Source organism: Calidris pugnax, unplaced genomic scaffold (assembly GCF_001431845.1).
Source record: "Calidris pugnax isolate Ruff unplaced genomic scaffold, ASM143184v1 scaffold255, whole genome shotgun sequence".
NCBI classification, from domain to species: domain Eukaryota; kingdom Metazoa; phylum Chordata; class Aves; order Charadriiformes; family Scolopacidae; genus Calidris; species Calidris pugnax.
Genome location: NW_015091101.1, coordinates 280,439 through 305,541, shown reverse-complemented (window position 1 = coordinate 305,541; position 25,103 = coordinate 280,439). Strand labels below are relative to the sequence as shown.

At 50.4% G+C, this 25,103-nt stretch overlaps 2 protein-coding genes across 3 annotated transcripts in view; both read right to left on the bottom strand.

The window, feature by feature from the left end:
- The window catches only part of MOB3A (MOB kinase activator 3A), a 16,212-nt gene extending 8,088 nt beyond the window's left edge, over positions 1-8,124 (bottom strand). The window contains exon 1 of the mRNA XM_014957975.1: positions 7,993-8,124. The gene's annotated coding sequence lies outside the window, so the exon portion shown is untranslated. The remainder of the gene's footprint in view (positions 1-7,992) is intronic.
- A 3,834-nt stretch (positions 8,125-11,958) lies between these two features.
- AP3D1 (adaptor-related protein complex 3, delta 1 subunit) overlaps positions 11,959-25,103 on the bottom strand; it is a 50,100-nt gene continuing 36,955 nt past the window's right edge. Inside the window, exons 21-33 of one of the 2 annotated variants that reach the window (XM_014957968.1) lie at positions 24,947-25,020; positions 23,813-23,836; positions 22,153-22,357; positions 21,354-21,416; positions 20,622-20,723; positions 19,660-19,809; positions 19,478-19,525; positions 18,847-19,036; positions 17,545-17,633; positions 16,449-16,534; positions 15,897-16,018; positions 14,415-14,494; positions 11,959-14,079 (exon numbers count right to left, since the gene is read on the bottom strand). In XM_014957968.1, the coding sequence (XP_014813454.1) occupies positions 13,984-14,079; positions 14,415-14,494; positions 15,897-16,018; positions 16,449-16,534; positions 17,545-17,633; positions 18,847-19,036; positions 19,478-19,525; positions 19,660-19,809; positions 20,622-20,723; positions 21,354-21,416; positions 22,153-22,357; positions 23,813-23,836; positions 24,947-25,020 (1,329 nt within the window). In that variant the 3' untranslated portion in view covers positions 11,959-13,983. The remainder of the gene's footprint in view (positions 14,080-14,414; positions 14,495-15,896; positions 16,019-16,448; positions 16,535-17,544; positions 17,634-18,846; positions 19,037-19,477; positions 19,526-19,659; positions 19,810-20,621; positions 20,724-21,353; positions 21,417-22,152; positions 22,358-23,812; positions 23,837-24,946; positions 25,021-25,103) is intronic. The other variant, XM_014957969.1, reaches the window with a different exon arrangement.

The window sequence follows — 25,103 nt, the reverse complement described above, 5'->3', positions numbered from 1 at the left end:
CCACGCTGCCACCTCCGGAGCCCCGAGCGGGCAGCAATGTGGAGAGCAGGTGCTGGGTCTGGAAGAGCTTCCCAGCAGGAAATCAGTCCCAGAGAAGTACTTGCACGCCAAGATTTCCTTCCACTGGAGATGGAGAAACGTCCTTTAAAGCAACCAGGCCATAAAGAAGCCTGAGCATCACCCTCCAGACAGCTCCCGAGGTGCTGGCAGCATCCTCGGCGTGGTAGGACTCCGTTCCTGCTTATTTTCTGTAAGATCTGTCTGATTGCGGTGGCCAACCTCGCATAGAAGCATAGAATGGTTTGGGTTGGAAGGGACCTCAAAGATCATCGAGGTCCAACCCCCCTGCCCTGGGCATGGACACCTCCCACTAGAGCAGGTTGCTCAAGGCCCCATCCAGCCTGGCCTTGAACCCCTCCAGGGATGGGGCAGCCACAACTTCCCTGGGCAACTTGTTCCAGTGTCTCACCACCCTCAGAGTAAAAAATTTCTTCCTGAGATCTAATCTGAATCTTTTTTCTTCCAATTTAAAACCATTTCCCCTTGTCCTATCATTACCCTTCCTGGCAAAGAGTCCCTCCCCAGCTCTTCTATAGGCACCCTTCAGGTATTGAAAGGCCGCTCTAAGGTCTCCCCGGAGCCTCCTCTTCTCCAGGCTGAACAATCCCAGCTCCCTCAGCCTGTCTTCATAGGAGAGGTGCTCCATCCCTCTGAGCATCTTCGTGGCCTCCGCTGGACCTGTTCCAGCTGGTCCATGTCCTTTCTGTGTTGAGGACTCCAAAGCTGGACACAGTATTCCAGGTGGGGTCTCTCCAGGTGGGGTGGCATCTGTGCCACCCTGGCACTGCAGCCTGGCACTGTCTCTTCTGCTGCACCAGGACGTGTTTCTCGAGCAGGGCTCAGGCTGCAGCCACAGGGCCCAGCACCAAGAAGAGACCGGGATGGAACAGAATGGCAAAACTGCAAGGAAAATGCCCCAAACATCCCCTGGGCTTGGCCAGGCACATCAAGAAGCAAACACCGACCATTTTCCAGAAGCAACTGTCATTTGGGCAGGGTGAAGAGGCCTTTAATATGGCTTATTTAGCAGCAAGGAGTACCTGGGCTACAAACAAACTTCCTCTTCCTACAGAGGCATCGTTCATGAGAACTGAGGAGCTCGACGCAGGAGCAATCGTCTCTCAGACGATCCAGCATCTGTCTGAAGGCATTAGCAAAATGAGTAGCTAAGACTTCAAGCAGATGCAGCCTATTTAATTACAGTCTTTGACTCCAACTGAGCTAAAAGAAACATTTAGCTCTAGAAAAAAAAAAAAAAAAAAAAAAAAAAAAGAGACACCAAAAGCATCCCTGACATTGCTTGGAGATGATATCACACGTACAACACCTACTTCCACCGGCAGGAGTCACAGCTCGGGCAGCACTAAGGCACTGCTTTGGCGCAGGAGAGAAAGGCAAGGCCAGGAAAAATTGGGATATGGGATCCAAAGAGCACCCGAATGGTATTTGCAAGCTTCAAAGATAAGGGGAATAATAATAATAAAAAAAAAATTCCCCCAAACAAGCCTGCAGCACGTTTTGTTTAGACCTCCTTTGCAGCCAGCCAAGATCACAGTGCACATCCCTGAGAGGACCTTGGCTGTCCCTGCGAGATCACGGAGCCGCTGGGAGACTGTCCCCAGCACAAACCACCCCCCAGCCCCTCTGCTGCTCCCAAGGACACAGCAGGAGCAGTTTGGTCCCGTGTGGGTTATGGAGGCAACCTGCCTGCCCAGGAAGGGGCATCAGGGCCTTCCCAAAAGCTCATTTTTTCCCTTTGCTCTCACGGCTCCAGCCCCAACGCTGATTTCTGCCCAGGGCAATCCAGAAATTGCCATCGCTCCTCCTCCCTCACCAGGAGGTGCCTTACTTTAAAACCAGGCTCCGGGCAGGGGAAGCCCAGGCGGCCGCTTCCCCGGCTCATGGTTCCTTTTACAGTCAGCTCAGAGAAGGTATGAAAAAAGGAAAGCCCATCACCTCCCCTGAAACACCTGGAAAATGCAGCTGAACCAGAGGCTTTCCAGCTGCACACAGTGTCCCAGCCAGGTCCTGCAGAGGCAGAACGGCCAAAACCCTCTTCCAGGAGTCTCACGACGGCTCTGTTGGCGCCTGCCCCAGCGACACCCAGTGTCACCCTCCCTCCACCGGCACCGTGTGGGGCTCTAACAGCAGCTGGTGGATAAATCAAAGAATAAAAAGCCAGCCAGCACGTCAGCGAGCTCCTACCTGCACTCCTGCCCTCGGCAGATCGCTCAGCCCCTCTCCCCAACGTGTAGGAACGCTCGCAGGCACCGAGGCGGAGAGCTTCCTTTTTTAAAATAAAGGAGGGGAGGAAAAAGAGAAAAGACAAGTCCTGTTTCAGGCGCGGCTGCAATCCCACAGGCTGGGGAGGGGTCAGAGAGGCGGCCACTTCCCTCCCAGTGACCCCAGCGCCGGGGCGGCTCACATCCTGCTGCCTGGCCACTAAGAAAGCCCTTCAGCAAAGCCCAGCGAGAGACAACATTTCTCCAAATCATTGATTTCTCTCGTTTCCTTTTAGGGAAGCCGGGCTGCTGCCCTGCGAGACGATACCAGTGTGGTTACTGCTGCTCAGCGCTCGCACCGAGTCCGGCCCAAAGCTCCTTCCATGGCTGCTTCTAATTGCAGCCCGTCGGTGACGAGCCCCTGAGAGTCACCCTGTCCAGCCCCTGAGAGTCACCCAGTCCCGGGGCAGCTCCCCGGAAGGGAGAGGGGAGTGAGGAACCCTCCACCTCGCCCCGGGGCCATTTCCAGTGTCCTCACTCACCACTAACGCCGTCCGACGCAGGACACAAACCCACCCGCGCCTGTTTGATAAAGCAGCCCCAGCAGCTCAGATGCTCCGAGTGCTTCGAGTCAAAAAAAAATCAATTTACAGAGTACGCCCAAGAAGCAAAGCGGCTTCAAAACAGACAACTTCAACAAAACAGCAAAGCCGGACGCACACGCACATTTTTTCCATGACTCCCCCCCTCCTCCTCCTCTCACAAATACCTTCCCACAGCCATCCTGCGCTAGCGCAGTTTCTCGGTACGAGATGATGCTTTCTACCATCAAAGGAGAGATTTTAATACGGAGAGCGAGGATGAGAGCAATTAGGAGGAGCAGGGCCGGACTGGCGCTAATGGCAGCCAGTTTCTGCACCTCTGGAGCCAGTCTGGCAACCAAGAAGGCAGCTCGCCTCGCCCGGATGAGGTTTTCGGCTGCTCTTTTGAACTGTTTGATGATAGGAGAAGAGAAGGGCTGTCCCCGGGCTTACCTGGGCTGGGGCAGGGCCCGGCGAGGAGCGTGCAGAGGAGGAAGAGGAGGAGGAAGAGGGCAGGCACGCCTGGCCATTCATAACCCCAGCCAGACGGCCCTTCCACGTCAGCCGGCTTCCCGTCTGGCACCAGATCCAGCCTCCCAGCTCCGGCAGCTGCCAAGGCTTTCCCAAAAGCTATTCATCCCCCTCTACGACCTCCGTCGCGATGGTTGTGTCTTTTTCCCCTGCAACCACTCCACCAGGAGAGCCCAGCAGCCGCACGGCGTCACCCTCAGCATCCACTTCTCTCCTTTTCCCTCCTGGGAAGCCGGAGGAGAGGGAGCAGAAGCTGCACCCACAGCCCCAGGCTGGGCGAGACACGAGCAGCCGGTTCGTTCTGCTGCTGGGCAGAACAATATCCACATTTTTCTTCCAGGAACTGCTTCAGTAGCAGCCTTTGCCCCAAACTTAACAAGAGCCGTTCAGAAACGTTAACATTTCAAATGTTGAATTCCCAAGGTTTAGGCAGACAAAGAGCCCTTTCTATTTCATCACAAAGTCAGTTTGAAGAAAGTCCTGCTGGTCACCAGCCACCCCCTCGCCCCCTGCATCTTAATTCTGCTGCACAACTGGGAAATTCCCAAGTCAGAAGTGACACCCACACAGCAGCTCCTGGCACTTCCCAGGAAAAGGCCTGCAGAGGAGCAGGACAGTCTCTAAGTGCCTCTAAGCCATGCAAACACAGAGTCTGCTTCGTCACATACACAAGAAGAGGAAACAGCATAATAAAAGATCCAAAAATAGTTATACTGGGCTTTAATTGGTATCTTCATTTTCCTCTGAAAGGCTATGCATTCAGACCAATTTTCAAGTCAAATTAGTTTCTAGAATAAAGGGAAAAAGGCCTGTTAAATTAAGTCCTGGCTGGGTTAGGAGAAGACCCAGGCAGGGCAAGAGGAGCAGCTCTGGCAGAGCCAGGTGGAAATGCTGAAAAGCCCAGGTCACCCAGCAGCGAGGGGCATTTTTCAAGCCTCAGGAGCAGGAGGGAGGAGCAGGCGGTACCCAGACCACGCCGTGATGACAGGAGGGAAGTTCTGGGTCCTGGGTTCCTTCCCCAAGTGGCTACTGCTGGGGGCAGGTCCAGGAGTGAGCACGGAGGGGGCTGGATAACACTTTCTGGCAGGGGAGAGGGGAGGCTGAGTCACCTCCAAACTTTGCACGTAAGAAGACTGAAATTTCCAGCGTGGGTTGTGTGTCCCCCCCCCTCCTCCAGCCTTCCAGGCACCCTCCCCACAGCCACAGAGGGTGGAAAAGCCACACAAGAAAGTAACTTTTCTAAAAGGTCCCCCTTCCTACTTTCCCTTCCCCAAAAGGGGAACGTCAGGCAGCAGATGCTGCAATTTTAAGATCTTCCCTTTGAAAGCCCAGAAACGACTGCAGCCAAGCAGGAAGGGCCAGCGCAGCCCTGAGCGTGATTTTGGGGCAATTTTTGTGCCTCTTGATGTGCTCCCTGCCATCTATTCCCATGTCAGGACTGCAGCCAAGCAGGAAGGGCCAGCGCAGGATTGAGCGTTAGTGATTTTGGGCCAATGTTTTGTGCCTCTTGACGTGCCCCCTGCCATTTAGTGCCATGGCAGAACCATTTGGGAAGGTCCCCCCCAGAGCACGCTCCCCGCGTGTGGAGGCAGAGCTAATCTGCTGCGGGCTCTGCGGGCGCTGCGTTAAGCTGACAAGCTGGGTCACGACTCCGGGCGGCAGGTTAACTGCAGAGGCAAATATTTGGAGGATAAAGCACAGCCCGTGGGCGGCTGACGGCACACGCGGAGCGGCTCCTCTCTCCTCCAGGTCTCGGGGGTGGTATTTCACAGTCTCTCCTTCAGGGAGACCCTTTGCTGTCCTCCAGCCCGGCTTTGTCCCCACTGGAGGACTCCTAAGGGGCCATGTGATATTTATCGAGTCCAAGCTGTGAGCTGCACATCTCCTCCTGCTTTTGGAGGCTCCACGTTACTGTCCTCACCAGGCAGGGATACTTTGGATGCAAGAGCAGTCTCATCTACTCCAACTTTGGGATCTGCCCCCGCTCAAGGAAAAGGTAACACCGATTTGGAGCACAAATTTTGCCTTGGGCTGATAAAGTGACTGCAGAAAGAGGCAGGATTTCACCAGCGTGGCTACAGGAGATGCCAGGGCTACGAGCTCCTTCACCCAGGGACCAAGCCGGGCACAGGACCAGCCTTTCCCACAGCAGGGCTGCCTCACTGACAAATGCCTCTTCTCCCAATGTCAGTATTTCTGCTTTCAGAAGAAAAGCAGTTATTGTTTCTCGCCAAAAGCAGATGCCCACGAGGGTTGCTCTTGCTCTCCACGAGGAGATAAGGCAGGAACCCAACACGTTAGCATGGCTCCGGGCAAGGAATAAGCCCACTGATGTGGGGCTAGAGATCACCTCAAGACTAACCACATCATAAGACGCAGCAAGATGAAAAAGAAGAAGAAAGAAAGGAGGCCCAGACAGCAGCCCCGGGAGAAGCCTGCAGTTAAGAGGAAGAAAAAAAAATTACAGTGGCTTTCAATAGGGCCATGGGTCTGACTCGGCTCTATTTTATAGAATCATAGAATTGCCCAGGCCATCTAGTCCGACCTCCCCACAGTCAGCAGGGACACCCCCAACTAGACCAGGTTGCCCCATCAAGCCTCCCCTTGAATATCTCCAGGGAAGGGGCCTCAACCACCTCCCTGGGCAACCTGTTCCAGTGCTCCACCACCCTCCCAGTGAAGAACCCTCTCCTCATCTCCAATCTAAATCTGTTCCCCTCCAGCTTGAAGCCATTGCCCCTCGTCCTGTCACTGCAGGCCTTTCTAAACAGGCTCCCCCATTTTGGATGGTTCCAGCTCATGTTCTGTTCCATGGGCTCCCTGGGAGCCAGCGCAGCAACACGGAGCCATGGTCACCATCCACCCAAACCCATGTGGTGCCCAGGACACAGGGCACCGTGGTCCCCGAGCAGGAGAGGGCCAGCACCGAGCGTGGGCACAGCAGGACACCCCGTGGCACAGCCCTGCCCTGGCAGCACCTTTGCCTCCTCTCAAATCAGCTCAACACCCAGGGACTTCACCAGGAGTTTTCTGGAAGAGGCCAAAACCGCCTGAAGGGGGATGGATTTTTTCACGCTGGCTTTGCACACTCCCAAAAGTGGGGGTTTTTTTCTGTCTTCGCTGCCTCTCTTCCTCCCCTCAGCTCTACAGAACAACTGGTGCATCTCATCAGGAGCAGAACAGCACTTCTAGGACAACACCAGCTCCAGAGGGAAGCAAGCAGCGGATCAAAGCAGGAGTCACAGCTAACTCTGCCTCTCAGGGGCGGCATCTGGGAAAGGGAGGATCAAGATGCAGCCTAAGGTGCTCTCTTTATTGAAAGCATTAGCTGGATATTACGTATATCTAAAGATAAGCTCCTAAACCTCCAGCAAAGCTGGTTATGGATCCACTTACAGCAGCATTTATGGCTCAAGTATCACAAAAATACTTTCCTGCCTTATAAATTAGAACTCAGAAGTTGAGGGCAATTCTTTCCCCGGATCTGGCCGCTGCGCACGGGCCTGGTTTGGTTTTGCAATCTCTCTTCTCTGACCCCACGCGCTTTCACTGCTGACAAGGGAAACCATTTCCTTTGTGCACCGTGGCCATCGAGATCCCACTTACAGAGGAGCAGGAGTCACAGAACACGGCACACGCAGCTACAGTTCAACCTCCACCAAGAGGATGAAATTGCACCGTTTCAGGTGGGGCAGCACTTCACATCCCAGCAATCAACGAGCAAAACGTTGGCAAGGAAGCATCTGGCCAACAGCTCCTGTGCTACAGGACAGCTGAAGACCCGGAGGAGGACTTTGCTGAAGATGCTGAGCAAAGCAAAATGCCCACCATCACTCCCTAAGCCTCAGCCAAGCCCACAGCAGAGCCTGTTTCCATTTTTCATGATGGCACCATTGACTGTGCAACCCCAAGTGACCAATAAAAGCAGCCCAGACCCCGAAAGGCGAGGCAGGCAGAGGGAATCCACTCCCTGCACAGCACCTGGACTCTGCTCCGCAGCAGAAACCGAGCGCACCAGGTTTTCCTACCACACCGCCAAGCTGGCACAAACTCCGGGCACTCCTCTCCTGCCTTTCTGGGGATTTTGAAAGGTTCCAAGCTCGCCCTCCACTTCACAAGTACGTGACTGAGACAGAAAGTGAATGTAAGATAGGGAATACACAGTCCAAGAAACAGCACTAGATAAACACAGAGCTGGACGCGAGCCGAAAGCATGGAAAGGAAGCAGAGTGCAAGGACAAAGCCCTGGGGACTGTGATAAACAGGTGGCTGGGGAAATTTCACTTCTCCCAGCAAAAAATCCCCTCCTGCCCTGCAACTTGGCAGACAACTTCCAGGCCGGAAAGGGGCTTTAAACAAAGAAGGGATGGAAACTGAGAGAGCGCGGCCGCTCTTCAGCTCCAAGCACTAGGAGAAGGGGATCTTGCCTTTCACTAGAGTCCAGGACTGAGAGGATTTTTCCAAACATCTGTGCCACATCCTGGACAACTTCAAATCCCTCTTTCCCCTCTCCCCAGAGGACTTCCTGCCCTTTCCTTTCTGTCTGTCCTTCTCACACGCAGGAAGGGTTTTCTTTGAAGGCGCTGAGATTATCGTACCGCAGGTCGCAGCAGAGGCAGCTACTGTAAGATCAACGTTCCTGTGCTCACAGGGACAGACAGAAGCAGAGCAAGAGTTTGCTTTCAAGCATCACAAGTTCTCCCTCCTGACAGCTGAGTCGCAGCTCCCCACCATCAGAAAAAAGAAATAAAAAAATACGGAAAATACTCCATTTTCCCCAAGCACTTAAAGAGAATGAGGAGTTTGGGCTTCAGGGCTGCACCTTGACCTACAACAGAGACATTTATTAGCGGGGGTAGAGAGGGAAGAGAGGAACAGAGACCTCAACTTCAAAACCCTTACTCTCTGCGATGGGTTTTTTCCATCATTCTGAGATTTTTTTTTTCCATTTTCTGCAAAGACTGCAGCAGCCGAGCCCCTTCCGAGGGGGGAGTGAGGCCACGGGCCAGGTCTCTCCCCTCAGGAAAGTCGCTGCCACCAGCCCCTGGAGCCGCTCCTGCTCCAGGAGGTGCCTCCACGGGCTGGGCCCGGCTCGGCTGGGCCCCGGGCCTCCCCCCGGCTACAGGAGGGGGCTCCAGCCCAGCAAAGCCCAGAGGAACTCGCTCGCAGCTGCTTCCTCCCGGGGGAAAAACGGAATTAAAGAAGAAATCACCCGAGAGAGGGGATTTAGGAGCATCGCTCCAACAGGTTGCCGGCTCCGGCCGGGCCGCCCCGGCGTGACCCCACGCCCCGAGGAGGCCCCGGCCCCGGGCACCGCCCCCGGGGGGACTGGCGGGGCCGGGGGGTGTCCCCCCTGGGGGGCTAGGTGGCAGCTCCGCCGTGGCGGCGCGGAAGCGGCTCGCCCTCGTGTGGCCTCAGCACTCCGCCCCCCGGCGCAACTCGGCGCTGGCCCGCGCGGCCCCTCTCCGCGCGCCGCCGCCAGCAGCCGGCACTACTTCCTCTTAAAGGGGCCGCCCGCCCGCCCGCGCCTCGCCGGCGGCCGCTCCTCCCGCGGGCGGGGCCGGGCTGCGGTTTGTGTTCGGTTCCATTGAATTTTACTTCATTCTACTTTATTGTTTTGTCGCACCCTTTTATTTGGTTATGTTTATTTTACTTGATTTTAGCATATTATTTTCTTTTACTCTTTATTTTATTCTACTTTATTATTTTCTTTCATTCTATTTTATTCTACTTCATTCTGTTCTTTGATTTTTATTCTATTCTACTTTATTTTGTTATTCTCTTTTATTTTTATTTTCCTTCATTCTGTTTATTTTCTTCTACTTTATTCCATTATTTTCTTTTCTTCTATTTATTTTATTCTACTTTATTCTGTTATTTTATTTTTATTTTCTTTTTTCTGTTTATTTTATCCTACTTTATTCTTTTACTTTCTTGTATTTTCTTTTATTCTATTTATTTATTTCCGCTTTATTTTATTTATTCTATTTGTTCTTTCCTTCCTCTCCCTCTCCTCTTCCCTTCGTTCCCATTTCTCCTTTTCCTCTCCTTCCTTCCCTTTTTTCCTTCCCTTCCCTTCGTTTTGTTTTAATTTATTTTTGTTTATTCTACTTTATTGATTTTATTTATTATTTTTATTTTCCTGGAGCTGGGGAGAAGCCCACGGCCCTGCCCCACCCAGGGAGCCCCCCTGTTGGAGCTGAATTATCCATTAAGAGCAGAGGAGCCCGGGGAGAAGGGACCTTCGTGTCCCGTCCCGGCAGCAGGACCTGGGCAGTGACCGAACCCCTCTCCTTGGCTTTTCGAGGCCCCACCTCAAGGGCTGTGTCCAGTTTTGGGTCCCTTCCCACAAAAATGACATTGAGGGGATGGAGCGGGACCAGAGAAGGGACACGGAGCTGGTGAGGGGTCTGGAGACCAGGGAGAAGGTTCTGGAGAACTTCTGAGGGAGCTGGGGGTGTTCAGCCTGGAGAAAAGGAGGCTGAGGGGAGACCTTCTCGCTCTCTCCAACTCCCTGAAAGGAGGGTGTAGCCGGGGGGGGGCGGGGTTGGTCTCTTCTCCCAAGGAACAGGCCATGGGATGAGAGAAAACGGCCCCAAGTTGCACCAGGGGAGGTTTAAGATGGATATTGGGAACAATTTCTTCACCAAAAAGGTTGTGAAGCCTTGGAATGGGCTGCCCAGGGCTGTGGTGGAGTCACCATAGAATCATAGAATGGTTTGGGTTGGAAGGGACCTCAAAGATCATGGAGTTCCAACCCCCCTGCCCTGGGCAGGGACACCTCCCACTAGAGCAGGTTGCTCAAGGCCCCATCCAGCCTGGCCTTAAAGCCGGGCAGACGTGGTGCTGAGGGCCATGGGTCAGTGGGGGTTTGGGCAGGGTTGGGTCGATGGTTGGACTTGATGCTCTGAAAGGTCCCTTCCAACCAGAACGATTCCAGGTTCTGCTCCACCCCAGCCCTGACACCAAACACCATGGACCTGAGGGTGACATGCTGGGTTCCCTGCAGGGCTGGGCCACCTCCAGGACTATCAGTCCACAACCCACTGATAAGGACCGATGGTCTCTCTCCAGTTGCTCAACACGTGTTTAAATGACGTCAGCACAGAGGGAGGGCGACAGCCAGACTCTGCTCCAAGCCCGGTCGCTGCAGAGTCCTGCCTTGCCCAATTCAGGTCCTGCAGGTCATTAAGCACTCCGTGTTCCTGCGTTTGGGGCTGGTTTTTTCTTTCATGTTTGCAAAAAGATGGGTGTTGGGTGGTGTTTTCAACCAATTTCATCTGATTGGGGCAGTCTCAAGGGAACTGGAATACGGGGCCACCATGGCGTGGGGAACACAAGTGACCTAGTGCTCCCTCAGCAGCAGAAGGCTTTCTGCCACAGCAGGCCCGAGGGGCTCCTCTCACCCCAGGGTCCCCTCGGGGCAGAGCTGGCTACACACACACAGATATTTTCTGATTTTCATCGGTGCTGGTCTTACTGGCAGCCACTGGAAGTATCATCAAGACCAGAGCTCAGAGTTCCACAAGTTCTTTAGATTTTAGCTGCAATTGTGACCCAAAACCAAAAATAATTCCATAGAATCCTAGAATCACAGACTGGTTTGGGTGGGAAGGGACCTTAAACCACCCCCCTGCCGCCCTGGGCAGGGACACCTCCCACCACACCAGGTTGCTCCAAGCCCCCTCCAACCTGCCCTTGAACCCCTCCAGGGATGGGGCAGCCACAGCTTCTCTGGCCAACCTGGGCCAGGCTCTCCCCACCCTCACACCAAACAAGTTCTTCCCCACAGCTCAGCTCCATCTCCCCTCTTGCAGGGTCCAACCCTTCCCCCTCCTCCTAGGGCTGCCCTCCCTCATCCAGAGTCCCTCCCCAGCTTTCCTGGAGCCCCCCTTCTTGAGGGACTGGAAGGGGCTCCAAGGTCTCCCCGCAGCCTTCTCTTCTCCAGGCTGAACCCCCCCAACTCTCTCAGCTCCCCCTCCCAGCAGAGGGGCTCCAGCCCTCCCAGCATCTCCGGGGCCTCCTCTGGCCCCCCTCCAACAGCTCCATGTCCTCCCTCTGAGGTGCTCCAGCAGCTTTAACTGAGATTGTCTGAATTATTATTTTTTTTCCTATAATTTGCATTAGCGACACCTGTTGCTGCCTCCAAAGGAGCTCTACAACCTGCCCCGTCTGACCCATCAGTTATTCACGTTGGGCAGGAATCAAAGCTTCTGTGCCTGTAAAAATCAGGTCAGTTTAAAAACACGAGAGATGAAGAACAGATCCCACCAGACTCTCCTGCCCTCGAGCTGTCACCACTGACAGAGCGGGTACCCGACAGGGATACTGGGGACACAGGACAGGCAGGATGCCCCCTTGGTGGTGCCCACCACAAAAAAACCTACCACAGGGCAGTGTTAGAAACGATTTCTGACCTCCTCCAGAGGTTTTTTGGATGAGATTCCTCTGACCTGCCCCAAGGCAGCAGCATTCAGAGCCGGGGACACCCACGTCACAGTTCTGGGTCCACACAAACCGGGTGGGTCTTCTAAAAGGACTATCTAGAAAGCCAAAAAATTCACTTTGTTTTGAAAGTTTATTGGATCATCTTGACACAAAATCATTACAGCAGCTTGTGGTATGTTGTTTTCTTTTTCTTTTTTTTTTTTTTTTTCTTTTTTCTCCAAGGGAATGTTGATAGCAAATAAATTTGTGAATGTAACACATCATACAGGTTCAAAATTCTAGAATCACTGCACAGGATTCCGTAAGAGAAGACTCTACATGCTAAAGTGACAGTTTTCATCCATGAATTTAAAAAAAAAAAAAACAAAAACAAAACAACAAAACAAACCACTAATTGAGGAACGTTATCCTTTTAAGACAATTGTAATATGTTCAGTTTCTAATACACAAACTGCCTGACCAGGGGAGGTTGACCGGTACCAGACCCCACCGCTTCCCCGGCAGCGAGACCTGCTGCAGGACACCATCAGGAGACAAAGCTGGTCCTGGCCAAGGACCCACGGGAGAGCCCTGGGGAAAATCCCCCACTTTGGGAAGGGTGTGAAGGGCACGAGACACGCTGAGAGCACAGGACATTCACCCAAAAGACCAACCAACGTTTTATCCCCTTCCCTGCAGAGGGTTTCAGTTCAGCTCCGCCGGGCGCCGGTGACGCTCGGGGTGGTGGTGGTGCTGGAGATGTGTACAACCACCCGACCCCTCCCCGGGGACACTTTTGGGAAGAGCCACTGACAGCTCCTGCCCTGAGCCCCACAGCAAAACCGTTTAAGCATGTGCTCAGATTGCTGGGTATGGAACAGCAAGTAAGAGACGTGGGGAAAAGAAATTAAAGAAAAAAAAAAAATCAAAAGCAAGATATTTTGAAGAAGGGCATCAACGAAGCATCTCCAAAGGACCCAGCGACATCCCCTTTTCCAGTCAGTGATTCCAAAAGGTTTCAATAGCGCAGGAAGGGCTTCACTTTGTAAACCCTCCCCTTCTCCCCTCTAAGGTCACCCCCTCCAGGGGCTGCAGCCTCCCCCCACCCTCCCTCCTGCCCCCAGGGACGGTTCTGCTGCCGGGGGACATCACGGGGACAACCAGCACAGAGGGAGGGGACGGGGCTGCACCCAAACTGTTCCCAGTCCAAGAGGGTACAGCGTGGGCATCTCTAACCTGGTCGCGGTCAACCTCAGCCGGTGAGGAAAATGATTAACAGACAAAGCAGGAACAGACCCCTTTGGATTTCCAGTTTTCGTGCTACACCCCAGCTCGTTGGGAATGTGAAATCAAAGTGGACTCGTAAAAGACACGGGCAGAGAGTGCTCGAGGGGGAGAGGCAGGAGAGGCCCCGCTGGCGGGGGCGGTCAAGGGGAGCAGAGAACCAAGCAGGAACACCTCCAGGCACTCGCTCTTCCAGCCCACACCAAACAGGAGGTTAAGGCTCAAGGCAACTACTATCAACAGAAACTCAAAACATCCCAGCTCTCTCAGGGCTCGTTTGGATTAGCTCAAGGAGATGGAGGATGCTTATACGCTGATCACAATAGATCTTGAGATAATAATAATAATAATAAATCATATTTAAAAAAAAAACCAAAATAACAACCAAAAAAAAAAAAAAAAAAGAGGCCTTCAGGTCCAGCACCAGCCTCTGCTAGAAATATACAACTACAGCAGCCCTGAAGATTTATTCCATGGCTAAGGATCAAGTCAACCTTCCCTGGCAAAAAGCACAAGCAACAGACTCTGTGCTACTGTTGATAAAACTTCTGCTTCGTCCACCGTCCCCCGCAGATGGCAAGGGATCACCGTGAGCTGCTGAATAAAGTGTCCCTCTCTCCCTTCCTCCCTCCTCCAGTCACGTCACCAGGATCTCTTTGGGCTAGAAAGGGTTAACACCACAGTTTGTAAAAAGTTGGGAAATAAAAAGGTAACATACAGCCTTAAAATGTCTAAACTGCAAACAATGGTGGAGTTAACTGAAAAAGCACGTGCCCCAGGATAGTACATGCGTACGAGGGAGAAACTTAACACTTGGGTCTGCTCGTCTTTACACGTTAGGTGTGTTTCTGGGAGTTGGAATATTTTATACGGAGTATTCAGCACTTGGACAATGTCTCTTTCATCTCATCCAACAAGTTGCTAAGCAGGGTGGAATCATTGCATTTCCCATCTACGGATACAGAGTTCTCTCCCTGGGAAAGAAAAAAAAAAACAGAAATCCATTAGTTCCTGTTTTTAGTGGGGACAATTTTACTCCCAGCCAAGCTCGGGACTGGGAACAGGCAGTGGAATAATGTGGGATGAGCCCAGAGGTGGGTTTGGGGAAGCCACCAGTGCTGCCACCACCCACCAGGTACACACTGGGTGACAGAGAGTCTCTGGGGAGGTACGAGCTTGAGAGAGCTGCTGGATGGGCCAGATGAATTAATCCCCCCTGGTACCCAGGATGATTTAGACAGGAATATTTCCCCCTTTCTGGAAAGGTGGCGGATTTAGGCTCTGTCAGGTCTTGTTATGATGCTCTCACCTTTTTTACCAGTAGGCAGACGTGATGGCCTTGGATAGAACGGCTGTACATGGATGCACACGAATCAACACGTTCCACAACTGTAAAGAAAGCAGGAGTTTTCTCAGTGGGACAACTTTTTACCATAAGATTTGCTTCCCGTGGACAGGCCCTGCTGCTTTGTCTGGCCTCAGGGAACAGAAGCTTCTACTGAGCAAGGGGAGGAGGACATCAGGGTTAAGATGATGTACGTGCCTGGCTCCTATCTGGCTATTTTGCAATAATGAGGTTAGTCATCCGTCTTTTGAGCAAGTTTGCAAATGTTTTGTGGCAAAAATGCTGATCAGAGCCTAGATCTCTTCCCCAGAAATCCTTCCAGTGAGGCAACGTCTAACGCGTACACCAGAGCATGATGAAACAGCCATTTGTTTTGCTTCATCCAGTACTTGTTGCTTTAATTAATAAGCCCAAACTTCATAGAATCATAGAATTTCCAGGCCAGAAGGGACCTCCAAAGGCCATCTAGTCCCACCCCCCTGCAGTCAGCAGGGACACCCCCAACTAGACCAGGTTGCCCAGGGCCTCGTCGAGCCTCTCCTTGAATATCTCCAGGGAAGGGGCCTCAACCACCTCCCTGGGCAACCTGTTCCAGTGCTGCACCACCCTCACAGTGAAGAACCCTCTCCTCATCTCCAGTCTAAATCTGTTCCCTCCAGCTTGAAGCCATTGCCCCTCGTCCTGTCACTGCAGGCCTTTCTAAACAGGCTCTCCCCAGCCTTCCTGTAGCCCCCTCAGGTACTGGAAGGCTGCTATTAGGTCTCCCCGGAGCCTCCTCTTCTCCAGGCTGAACAACCCCAGCTCCCTCAGCCTGTCCTCGGAGCAGAGGTGCTCCATCCCCCTGATCATCCTTGTGGCCCTCCTCTGGACCCTCTCCATCAGGTCTATATCTTTCTTATATTGAGGGCTCCAGACCTGCACACAATACTCCAGGTGAGGTCTCACCAGAGCAGAGTAAAGTGGCAGAATCACCTCTCTGGACCTGCTGGCAACGCAGCTTTTGATGCAGCCCAGGATGTGATTGGCCTTCTGGGCTGCAACTGCACACTGCCTGCTCATGTCCAGCTTCTCGTCCACCAGAGTGGACTTGAATAGCTCAGGCTCCCCCTTGCTGACACGAAGCACTGGGGGATGAGGCTGAAGCACCGAAGATGAAGCACACCCTCCAGGGACCAGCCCTGACTACAAGAAGCTCCTCCTGTGATACCTGCCACGCGCCTCGCTGGGCTGGAGGAAAGCTACAGGGACACCAGGAGAGCTCGTTGTGAAGACCCATCACATATTTGGAGCATACCAATGGATTATAAAACTGGAAAAAACACCCCCTCCTCTCCCAGATTTACTTAATCTGGACATCATCTGCTTCTGTGGCTGCACTTGCCAAGCACAGCAGATATTTTAGAATATGGAATTTTGCAGAAGGTTCTGCACAAAGGAAGAACTCACCTGAAAAATGATGATGAAAACAGATCTTTGCCAGTAGATGTTGGAAAGAAATGCTAATTCCATCTACTTTAATAGAACTCATGTGCAGATCTCCAGACTCTAAGAGCTTGGCAAAAGCATCACTGCAAAACAGGAAGGGAAGTAAACACTCATACTAGAAATTCAAGTATCAGTTGCCACATTAGCCCCATGCAGACCTTGAGACGCCTCAGGATGCAGAAGTTTAAGTACTACCAAGCTCTAGGAAAAAGGCTTTACAGCAAATATGGGGACTGTAGTCCAGAAACCACTGGAGCACCCTGTGACCTCAACCAGAGCTCCTTCCACACCACTGCCAGCCCAGAGGGCGTAGAGCTCCTTCTTCAGAATCCCTTGAACTAAGTTGCCGGATGTATTATTTTAAGAGTCAAAGGTTACCCGAGAGAACTGAACTGTACCCAGAGCAGTCAGAAGCAGGCAGAGTCAGAAGCATGCCGCGGGTCTGGCAGCCAAAGCTCAGCTCCACATGGGCAGCAAAAGCCCCCGATGTCGTGCTCCCTAAATGGCACTTACCTATAGCAAGGCGTCGTGATCAAGTATGAAGCGCAACTGAAGTGCAATTTGAAATCTAGTTTTTCATGGGTTGAACCTTCATCATTCTGCAACAGGTCAAAGGAAAGGAGATGAATGGGAACACCCCCAGGCAGCAAGAGGAGGCACCACCCCCACCTACCAAACAGGCCCCGATGGAGACTTTAGGGCTCAATTCCCTCTGATACACCCAGGCTGGGCCTGAAGGATCAGCCTGAGAACGACCATCAGGTCAGCCTGACTGCCCAAATCTTGTCTCTGGCTGATACACACACCCAGAGCGGGTAAGAGACACCACTGGAGGGACCTGGCTGCATTTGGGATTGTGCTCTACTGAAATCTAATCGAGCAGCTCATTTAAACTAACACTTGGAGATGTGGTTTTACAGTTTACCATTTCCCACGTAAAATAATAAATTATAACTCCCAGATTCTTAGGTACTGAAAATAGGACAAATACGCTATTTTTAAGAAACCCTTAAAATAGAGCTAACGGCTGACTCAGAAGTAGCCACAATTGTCTCCATTCACTTCCTTCCAGCTGTTCACACAGCTCCTTCATTAATGATTTTACTGAAATAAGATTAGGAACCCACAGTCTCATACAGGTCAACGCTTATTAAACAGTGCCTTCAGCTGACCTCGCTCTTCTTCTGGGTTTCCATCCTTATTAACTGTATCTAACTCTTATCACTACTTTGCCAGCCTTGTACCAGGCAGCAGTGTCCAACCCCTTCTTGGGTAATTCTGGGTGGCATCTCTCTGGGATGGTTGACTCCTCTCCCCAGCAGAGGCACCACCACAGGGACTTTCTAGCTGACAACACGACACGTTTGGGGCTGCGCTGCTCACGCACTCACTGCCAGGAATGACAATCTGGGACATGCTCACGCAGTCATCGGGGACACTCTTCGCACAAGATGTCATGTAAAAATACTTCTCACATCACAGAATGGGCTGGTGCAGCAGGAGATGAAATGATGCCTAAAAAAAGCTCTAAAGCAGTGCCTTCCACCCAAGTCAAGCTCCCTCACGCAGTTCCAAAGGAAGCAGAAGCAGAGTTTAAAGCTGCACTTACTTTGACTATAAAGGACAGTGTTCCTTTTAACTTCTGAGCCATAACAATACTCTGAAGTGTAAACACAAACTGGGCTTCATTAGAGATTCCTAGCGTGAAGAGAGGAGAGGGAGAAGTCAAGTCAGAAAATGGTTTCCAGATCTAATTAATGGTTAGATTAAATGATCAGTAGCAGCTAAGCTTTAAGTACTGACTATTTTTGAACCAAGTGTGAAGTTTTCCACGTAGCTGGAATAGAATTATGCACACAATTCCTGCTGTGAATTAAGGGTGTTGCAGCATTTAGCTCCTGGGTCTCTGAAGAGCGGCAGCGAGAGCTGGCAGCTGGGAGAGGTTATTGAGTGAGGGCCTGGGCAAAGGATGTCACAGCCACAATACATTTAAACCCTTTGTATAGGGGGAAAATATACACCTTCCCAAGCAGTTTTTCAGAACTCACAGACTCACAGAATCATATGGGGTTGGAAGGGACCTCTAGAGATCATCCAGTCCAACCCCCTGCCAAAGCAGGGTCACCCAGAGCAGGTCCCACAGGAACGTGTCCAGGTGGGTTTGAATAATTCACCTTCTAATGTTTCTATGCTTTTCTTGTAACAGACCAGTCTGTGTCAAGAACTACCTTATATAGCATAAAAAAAAATACCCCACTGCTTTCCATGGGGCATCAAAATGCTCCCTGAAGCCTTCTGTGAGCTGCTTCAGCATTCAGATTAACTCTTTGGCAAAGGAAGTGAAATTTGAAGCAGCTCAGCAATTCGACTGCACTATTGTACTATATATGAAGCCATTAGTCTTCATCTCTGTGTCTAACATTTCTCAAGGGCTCAGCTCCCCAGCAAAATAAACACATGCTTATTGCAAACTTCCATTGTAGATGGCCTCTGCCATTAAAACAGAAAGACTAAACCTCAAGAATAAATCCAGAGCAGATTCTAACAGTTCAAGAACCTATGGCTTTGTTTCATTTTAAATTTGGTAGCAAACTCCTCAGGAATCTGGGGTTCATTGGTGAAGCTGGCCCGTTGGAGGGTGTGCCCACCTGCAGGCACCTGAAAAAGGAACTTGAGCATTTGTAACTCAGCTCTACATTACACCGTACAGAACCCCCTGTGTTTATAGCCAGCTGTAAGGAGGTTTGTTCTCTCCAGTGAACTGTGCAAAAGCCCAGGGATCCCCCAGGCAGAGAGAGACATGTTTTTCTGGCAAACAGTGAGCAGCAAGAAGTTCAAAGACTCCTTTCCACGGGAGGGCAGTGCAGGACTAGAATCACACTCCAAGAACCCTGCGCAAAGCGGCGCGTACCAGGGGGGAGCTGGAAGGGCACAGGGATCCCGTCGTGGACTGATGATCCTTCCGGTCGGAGCATTTTAGTGTTGAGAGAGTCCAGGACATTTAATTCCATGCTCTTAAGGAAGCTAGTGCTTTTGTTTTCAAAGATAACAGAGACAGTAACTTGACTATCATTCTGGAGGTTTCCTTGAATATCGTAGGTCTGCAAATAAAGGGAAAAAAGAGTAATCACACAGGTTTCCTTGAATATCGTAGGTCTGCAAATGAAGGGGAAAAAAAAGAGTAATCACATGAGAGATTCAGAAACTTCAAACAGGAGAGCACTGGAACAAAACACAGCAGCAGAACAAAGCAAGCTTCAAAAAGAAGGGCATTCAGTATAGCCACAGTGTAATGGAAAGCACACTGGTTATCAGCTCCACAGTACTGCTAAAGAGTGGGAAAATATCAACTTAAACACTTGTCAAGTGGGAGATGCAAAGGAATGGAAACAGAGCTTTATGTTTCTACCATCCTTGGATTTAAACAGTTCTTCAGTTAAGTGTTGTCTACATAAAGTCGCTATAGTATCCCCAGCACATCCTCTCCTTTCCTACAGAGCACAAAAAGAGAAGACATCTGGATTTGAATCCATAAAACTCACCGTTTTAATGTATGAATTTTCAGCAAGAAGGCGGTAACTGGACATGGGCTGAAAAGCAAAAAAGAAATCAGTGTCACAATGTAACTAATTTCTCTGAAAAGCACTGTCATTGTCCTTCCTCCCAGACCAGTTCAGCTCCTGCCTTTCCCCGAGGCCAGTGCTGCCCACACACGACTACTCACTGGTAGTGGTTCATCGTCTAGTGTTCCGTTCTGCACCGACTCCGTCGGCTCCTCCTCACTGTGATGACTCTTCTTCTTGGATTTCTTTTTATCCTTTGATTTCTCTTCTTTCTCCTTCTTGTGCTTTTTCTTCTTATGCTTGGAGGACTTCTACCAAGAACAACAAGAAACTACAAGAAACCCTTCAAGAAACCCCTGCATTTCCATCATGATCCCTCTACCAATCTTTTGACTCTGACTCCCACTCTTCTGGCTGACTGAAGGTGGTTTCCTACTACTGCAGGAACCTGCAACAGAGCTCCCATTCCTTAAACCCCAACCAACCTTCTGTTCCGAGTCCCAGTAAACCCTTGCTCCCCCCTCAGACGACAACACCTTAACCCAAAGCAGCCTGGGATCGGCAAAAGGCCAAATCTCTTCAAACGCGTTGGAACCTCAGCTTTAAAACTGCCACCTGACCCCTGGTGACCCCAAGGAACAGCCAAACCTCTTATCATTAAGTGTTTTGAGCTCCTCAAGGGCCTAACATAGAATCATAGAATGGTTTGGGTTGGAAGGGACCTTTAAGATCATCAAGTTCCAACCCCCTGCCCTGGGCAGGGACACCTCCCACCACACCAGGTTGCTCCAAGCCCCCTCCAACCTGCCCTTGAACCCCTCCAGGGATGGGGCAGCCACAGCTTCTCTGGCCAACCTGGGCCAGGCTCTCACCACCCTCACCCCAAACAAGTTCTTCCCCACAGCTCAGCTCCATCTCCCCTCTTTCAGTGCCAAACCCTTCCCCCTCCTCCTAGAGCTCCTCTCTCTGATCCAGAGTCCCTCCCAGTATCCCACTGTGGCTCATTTGCAGGTGGTTGCTACACTGACCAGGATGCTGCTGGCAATTCCCATGGGCTTCTTTGTAAGGAACACGAAACACGAGGAGAAAATGGCCATGGGTATCAGCAACTTCAACCACTTACCTTTCCTTCATCATCCTCCTCATCATCATCTCGCTCTTCCCTTTCTTCCTTTTTCACCTCTTGAGTTTCAGCCACAACAGCAGCACTCGCTTCAGGCTCGCTCTGAGCAGATTGTGATTAGATTAGATCATGAGCAGAAGGTTTATGACACTAATGGAATGCACTGAAACCACTGAATCCCACACCAAAAGAGATCTCAACAGTGACACCCCCCCCCATCAACTGTGACTTCAAAGACGACATCAGACCAACACGGTATCAAGCCTTGTATTTTATGCCTCCAAAACCCAGCAAATATGATCACCCGAGGACAAGATACAAAAGATTTCCTCCAAGGAATCCATCCTCTTGCATTCCCTGTCTCTTCCTCTAAAATCTCCCATCAAAATTCAAGAGACTGTGTCTCTCACGTCTATTAATATTGCTAGTGTCCAGCTCACAGCAGGAAATAAAACCACACAAGACTACAATATTAAAAAACACCACCAATATTAAAATCCACCAAGGCTGGAGATGCATCTGTAGATGCATCCATTGATCTGCGCAGCAGAATGAGCTGGAAACCTCCCATTACAGTGTCTGTAACTGGGGAGATAAAATGTCATTGCTCCATAGCAATAAGCTTAGGAGATGAAGCTGATCTTCCCCCTCTCCCCCTCAGTGTGACAAAGACTCTGGTCACAGCTGAGATGCCACCAGGAGAAGTTTCCTGCGACAGGGTAAGATGCCTACCTGTGCCTGGGTCGTGGAAGCAGCCGGTGGAGCCGTGGAGAGCCAGAAATCCAAGTCTTCCCCCTGAATTTCAAGAGAAAACAAAACCATTATGGTTGTTTTGATACCATTCTTTAAAAATAAAAATTAAAAAAAAAAATTAAAACCTCAAGTTTTCATGGAAATACATCACTGCAGAGTGCTCATACCCACATGCTGCAATACATTTTAGGAGCAAATAGTTCAGAAAGCTTAACCTCAGCCTTTGGGCGCTTCCAAACCCAGACACAGCTAAGAGTGACTGAAATTACCCTCATACCCCAGTACCCGCAGGCACCAAAGCACATGGGCTGTATCTCAGAGGAAAGGTGTGTCTCTGCAGAGTGGGCAACAGGAAGGAGACTTAAATCTTCAGAGTAACTGACAACTGATGTCAGGTTTTATAACTGAAAGGTTCTGAAGGACGCAGGGGACAGGAGGAAGAACTGAAGTGAGTTCCAGATATTTTGCCAAAGATTTCCCCGTTGTAAGAACAGGCAAGATATCAGTAAACTCAAATTCCAAATCAGATCTGGAAGATCTGCTGTGTAGGCTGCAGGAAGCTGAAAGCTGGTAACTTCTGAGGCTAAATCAATGCTATTTTTATTAATAGAAATCTTTAAATACCTGCTCTTATGGCGGTAAAAAATTAAGGAAATAAAGGTGGAAAACATTCAGCTGTTTAAGTTGTCAAATATGACTGTTCCTACACAACAAAACACAGCAATAAATATGGCTCATAAAAGCAGTTTCAAAAGTAAAGCAACTTTTGAAGAATTACCTTCTTCGCTTCTTCCTCCTCCACTACCTTCTTCTCTTTCTCTTTCTTCTTGCCTTTGTCTCTCTCTTTTTCTTTGTGTTTCTTTTCCTTCTTTTTGGGTTTCTTGCTCTTCTTCTCTACTAGGGGAGCTTCAGAATCTGGTGACTTCAGGGTCTCAACATTTCTGTGCCTCTGCACTGGCAGCTTCTCACTGTCTGCTAAGGGTCTTCAAAACAAAAAGGAGACCATTACAAACCATTCCTCTTTTGCAAACAGCCTCCCTTGGCTCAGCTTATCCTGCTGGACACCCAAGACAAGGTAGGCTTTGTTTTTAAAGAGTTGGGCCCCAAATCCTTAACTCTGCACATACTTTTGTACCCAAAGTTTATTTATATAATTGCAGATGCTGCCCTCGCGGGTTAGAAGTTAATAGAAAGGTTTTGAAGGTGACCAAAAGCCAAGCTCTCCCTGATGCCTGATCCCTTGTAAAAGGGGTAACTATAGACTCGTGGGCTGTGTGTTACTCCTCTGGAGGTGTAACCCAGCAACACGCTGCCTCTCTGTGAGACCACTCTCCAAGGAGGAGCAGAGACAGAAAACAGCAGGGAGCATTTGCGATGACAGCACGGTGCAAGCAGCCCCCAAAGGGCACGGGTTTTCTTTAATGGTGAATAGATCACCCCAACTGGAAATGATTTTAAGCAATAAATTGATTCATTTTGGAAGTTTCCGCCATGAATCTGTACTCTACCATCATATTTTAAAAGTTGTGTTTAATTTCAGATACCTATTTCTAAAAAGCCCATGTAGTTCAGATTTACACCGTGTCCCAAATCCATTACTGGGAAAAAACCACCACAGGCTTCTCCCTTTTTGTCAAACAAGAACGTCCTCTTTCTTGTCCAGAAATCAGCGGGACATTCACCGATTGCCTCTTCTTCTATTTCTACAGCATTTACTTAACATTAATTCTCATGTTTGAGCAGCAAACACCTGCTCAGGAAGATTTCTAATGGTCTCCCCTACCTCTTTTTTTTTTTTTTGGCTTATACTGCATAAAGAATCAGACCCAATTAATTTTTCACTTTGAAGCAGACAGTGCAAGGGCAGGACGGACCCCCCCATCTGCCTGAAGAGTAATGACACCTCATCTTATTGCTCTCTCCAACTCCCTGAAAGGAGGGTGTAGAGAGATGGGGGTCGGTCTCTTTTCTCAAGTCACAGGCGACAGGACGAGAGGAAATGGCCTCAAGTTGCCCCAGGGGAGGTTCAGGATGGATATTAGGAAAAATTTTTTCACTGAAAGGGTTCTCAGGCATTGGAATGGGCTGCCCAGGGAGGGGGTTGAGGCCCCATCCCTGGAGGTGTTCAAAAGACGGGTTGATGTAGTGCTGGGAGGTCTGGTTTAGTGATGATGCTCCTTGTTTGTTGTGGGGGTGTCTATTTTTGTCAGTGAGGTTGACGGTTGGACAAGATGATCTTTAAGGTCCCTTCCAACCTAGAAGATTCTGTGATTCTGTGATCTTCAAGCTATTTCACATACACCTGTCCAGGGAACAGGGGTCAGCACTGAAAGTCAACCATGAAATAAACTCACACTAATCTGAGGGTCAATTATCTCAATCCACTGTAATCAACCAACCTGACAAAGAAGGTCGAGCGCTCGGCAATGTGTTCTTACCTGGAAGGCTTCCCTGAAACCAGACTGCGTGTGAGCGTGACACAGAGAGAGCAGTGCAAGCACCGAGAGAGAGAGAGAGGACAGAGACATGAGAACACGTGAGAGGAGAGCACAGCGACTCGGACGGAACGGCAGGAGAATGGATGGAAACACTACAAAAGCCCAGAGGTGCCTCCTGCAGCGCAGCACTCGCACCGCTCCGCTCAGCGTTTTCTCTGCTGCTGAGGCTTCTCACAGAAACGTGAGGTCTATAGTCAGAAAATAATTTCCTTTTAATAAATTCGTCCCCTGCAGACTCAGAAAAATGTGACCGGGAGTTTTTCAGAAACTGTTCTTTCACTTTTTAAAAATGGTACATCGCTTTTTTTGCAAGGTGCCTACAGATTTGACAACTGTAGAGAACAGCACAGACTTTAAAGTATCAGAGAGAAAAAGAAATACTACACACACACGTGCCTGCACAGTCTTCAAAACTTTACAGGAGGCATCCACAGACCGTAAATCAGCAATTTTATCACACAGCATGCAGGGATTCAGAGCCTGTGCTGTACACAGCTCCAAGAGCTGAATGGGCACCAGACTCTGGTCAAAACCACGATATGCAGCTCGCTCAGTCATACTAGAACAACATTTTTCAAGGGTGGCACCACACTGAATGTCCACAGGGCAATGGGAATGCCACAAACTGGCTGTTACTGGTCAAGTTATCACAAGACAGAGCATAGAGGCTTGTGGTGCATATAGGGGCTGAGACGAACACGGATGGATGCAGGTCTCACTCTGTGCCAAGGCAGATTAGATCAAGAGATGCTGGAAGACCCACAAGCTCAGATTCACTCTCCCACACCCGATCCCAGTGCACTGCCTGCACTTTCACACTCCTCTCTGGTGCACAAACAGATACCCCACCCTCCTAAACCCCCGCCACTGCAGCTGCTCAGCTTTTACCATCCACACTGCAGCAGGAACCCACACCTGGCCCATCATTGAAGGCTACAGCCAAGGCATCACCTGGTCTTTCCACCTCTTCATCTACTGGACTGTAGACAGTGCCTTTGCCTGTTCAGCCCCAGACCTGTCCCCACATGCTGTGGTCAGTGATTGAGTAGAGTCACACACCAACCCATCACTTACTTATCCAGATCTATGTCCAGCGCCTTGTACGGGTCATTGGGATCTTTGTCATCTTCATCACTGGGCAAAGCGTTCTGTGAGAGAGAAAAAGAGCAGCCACTGAGGAACTGAACCACAAGCAATTTCCAAACTAAACCCCTACATCCCCCAAACCAGT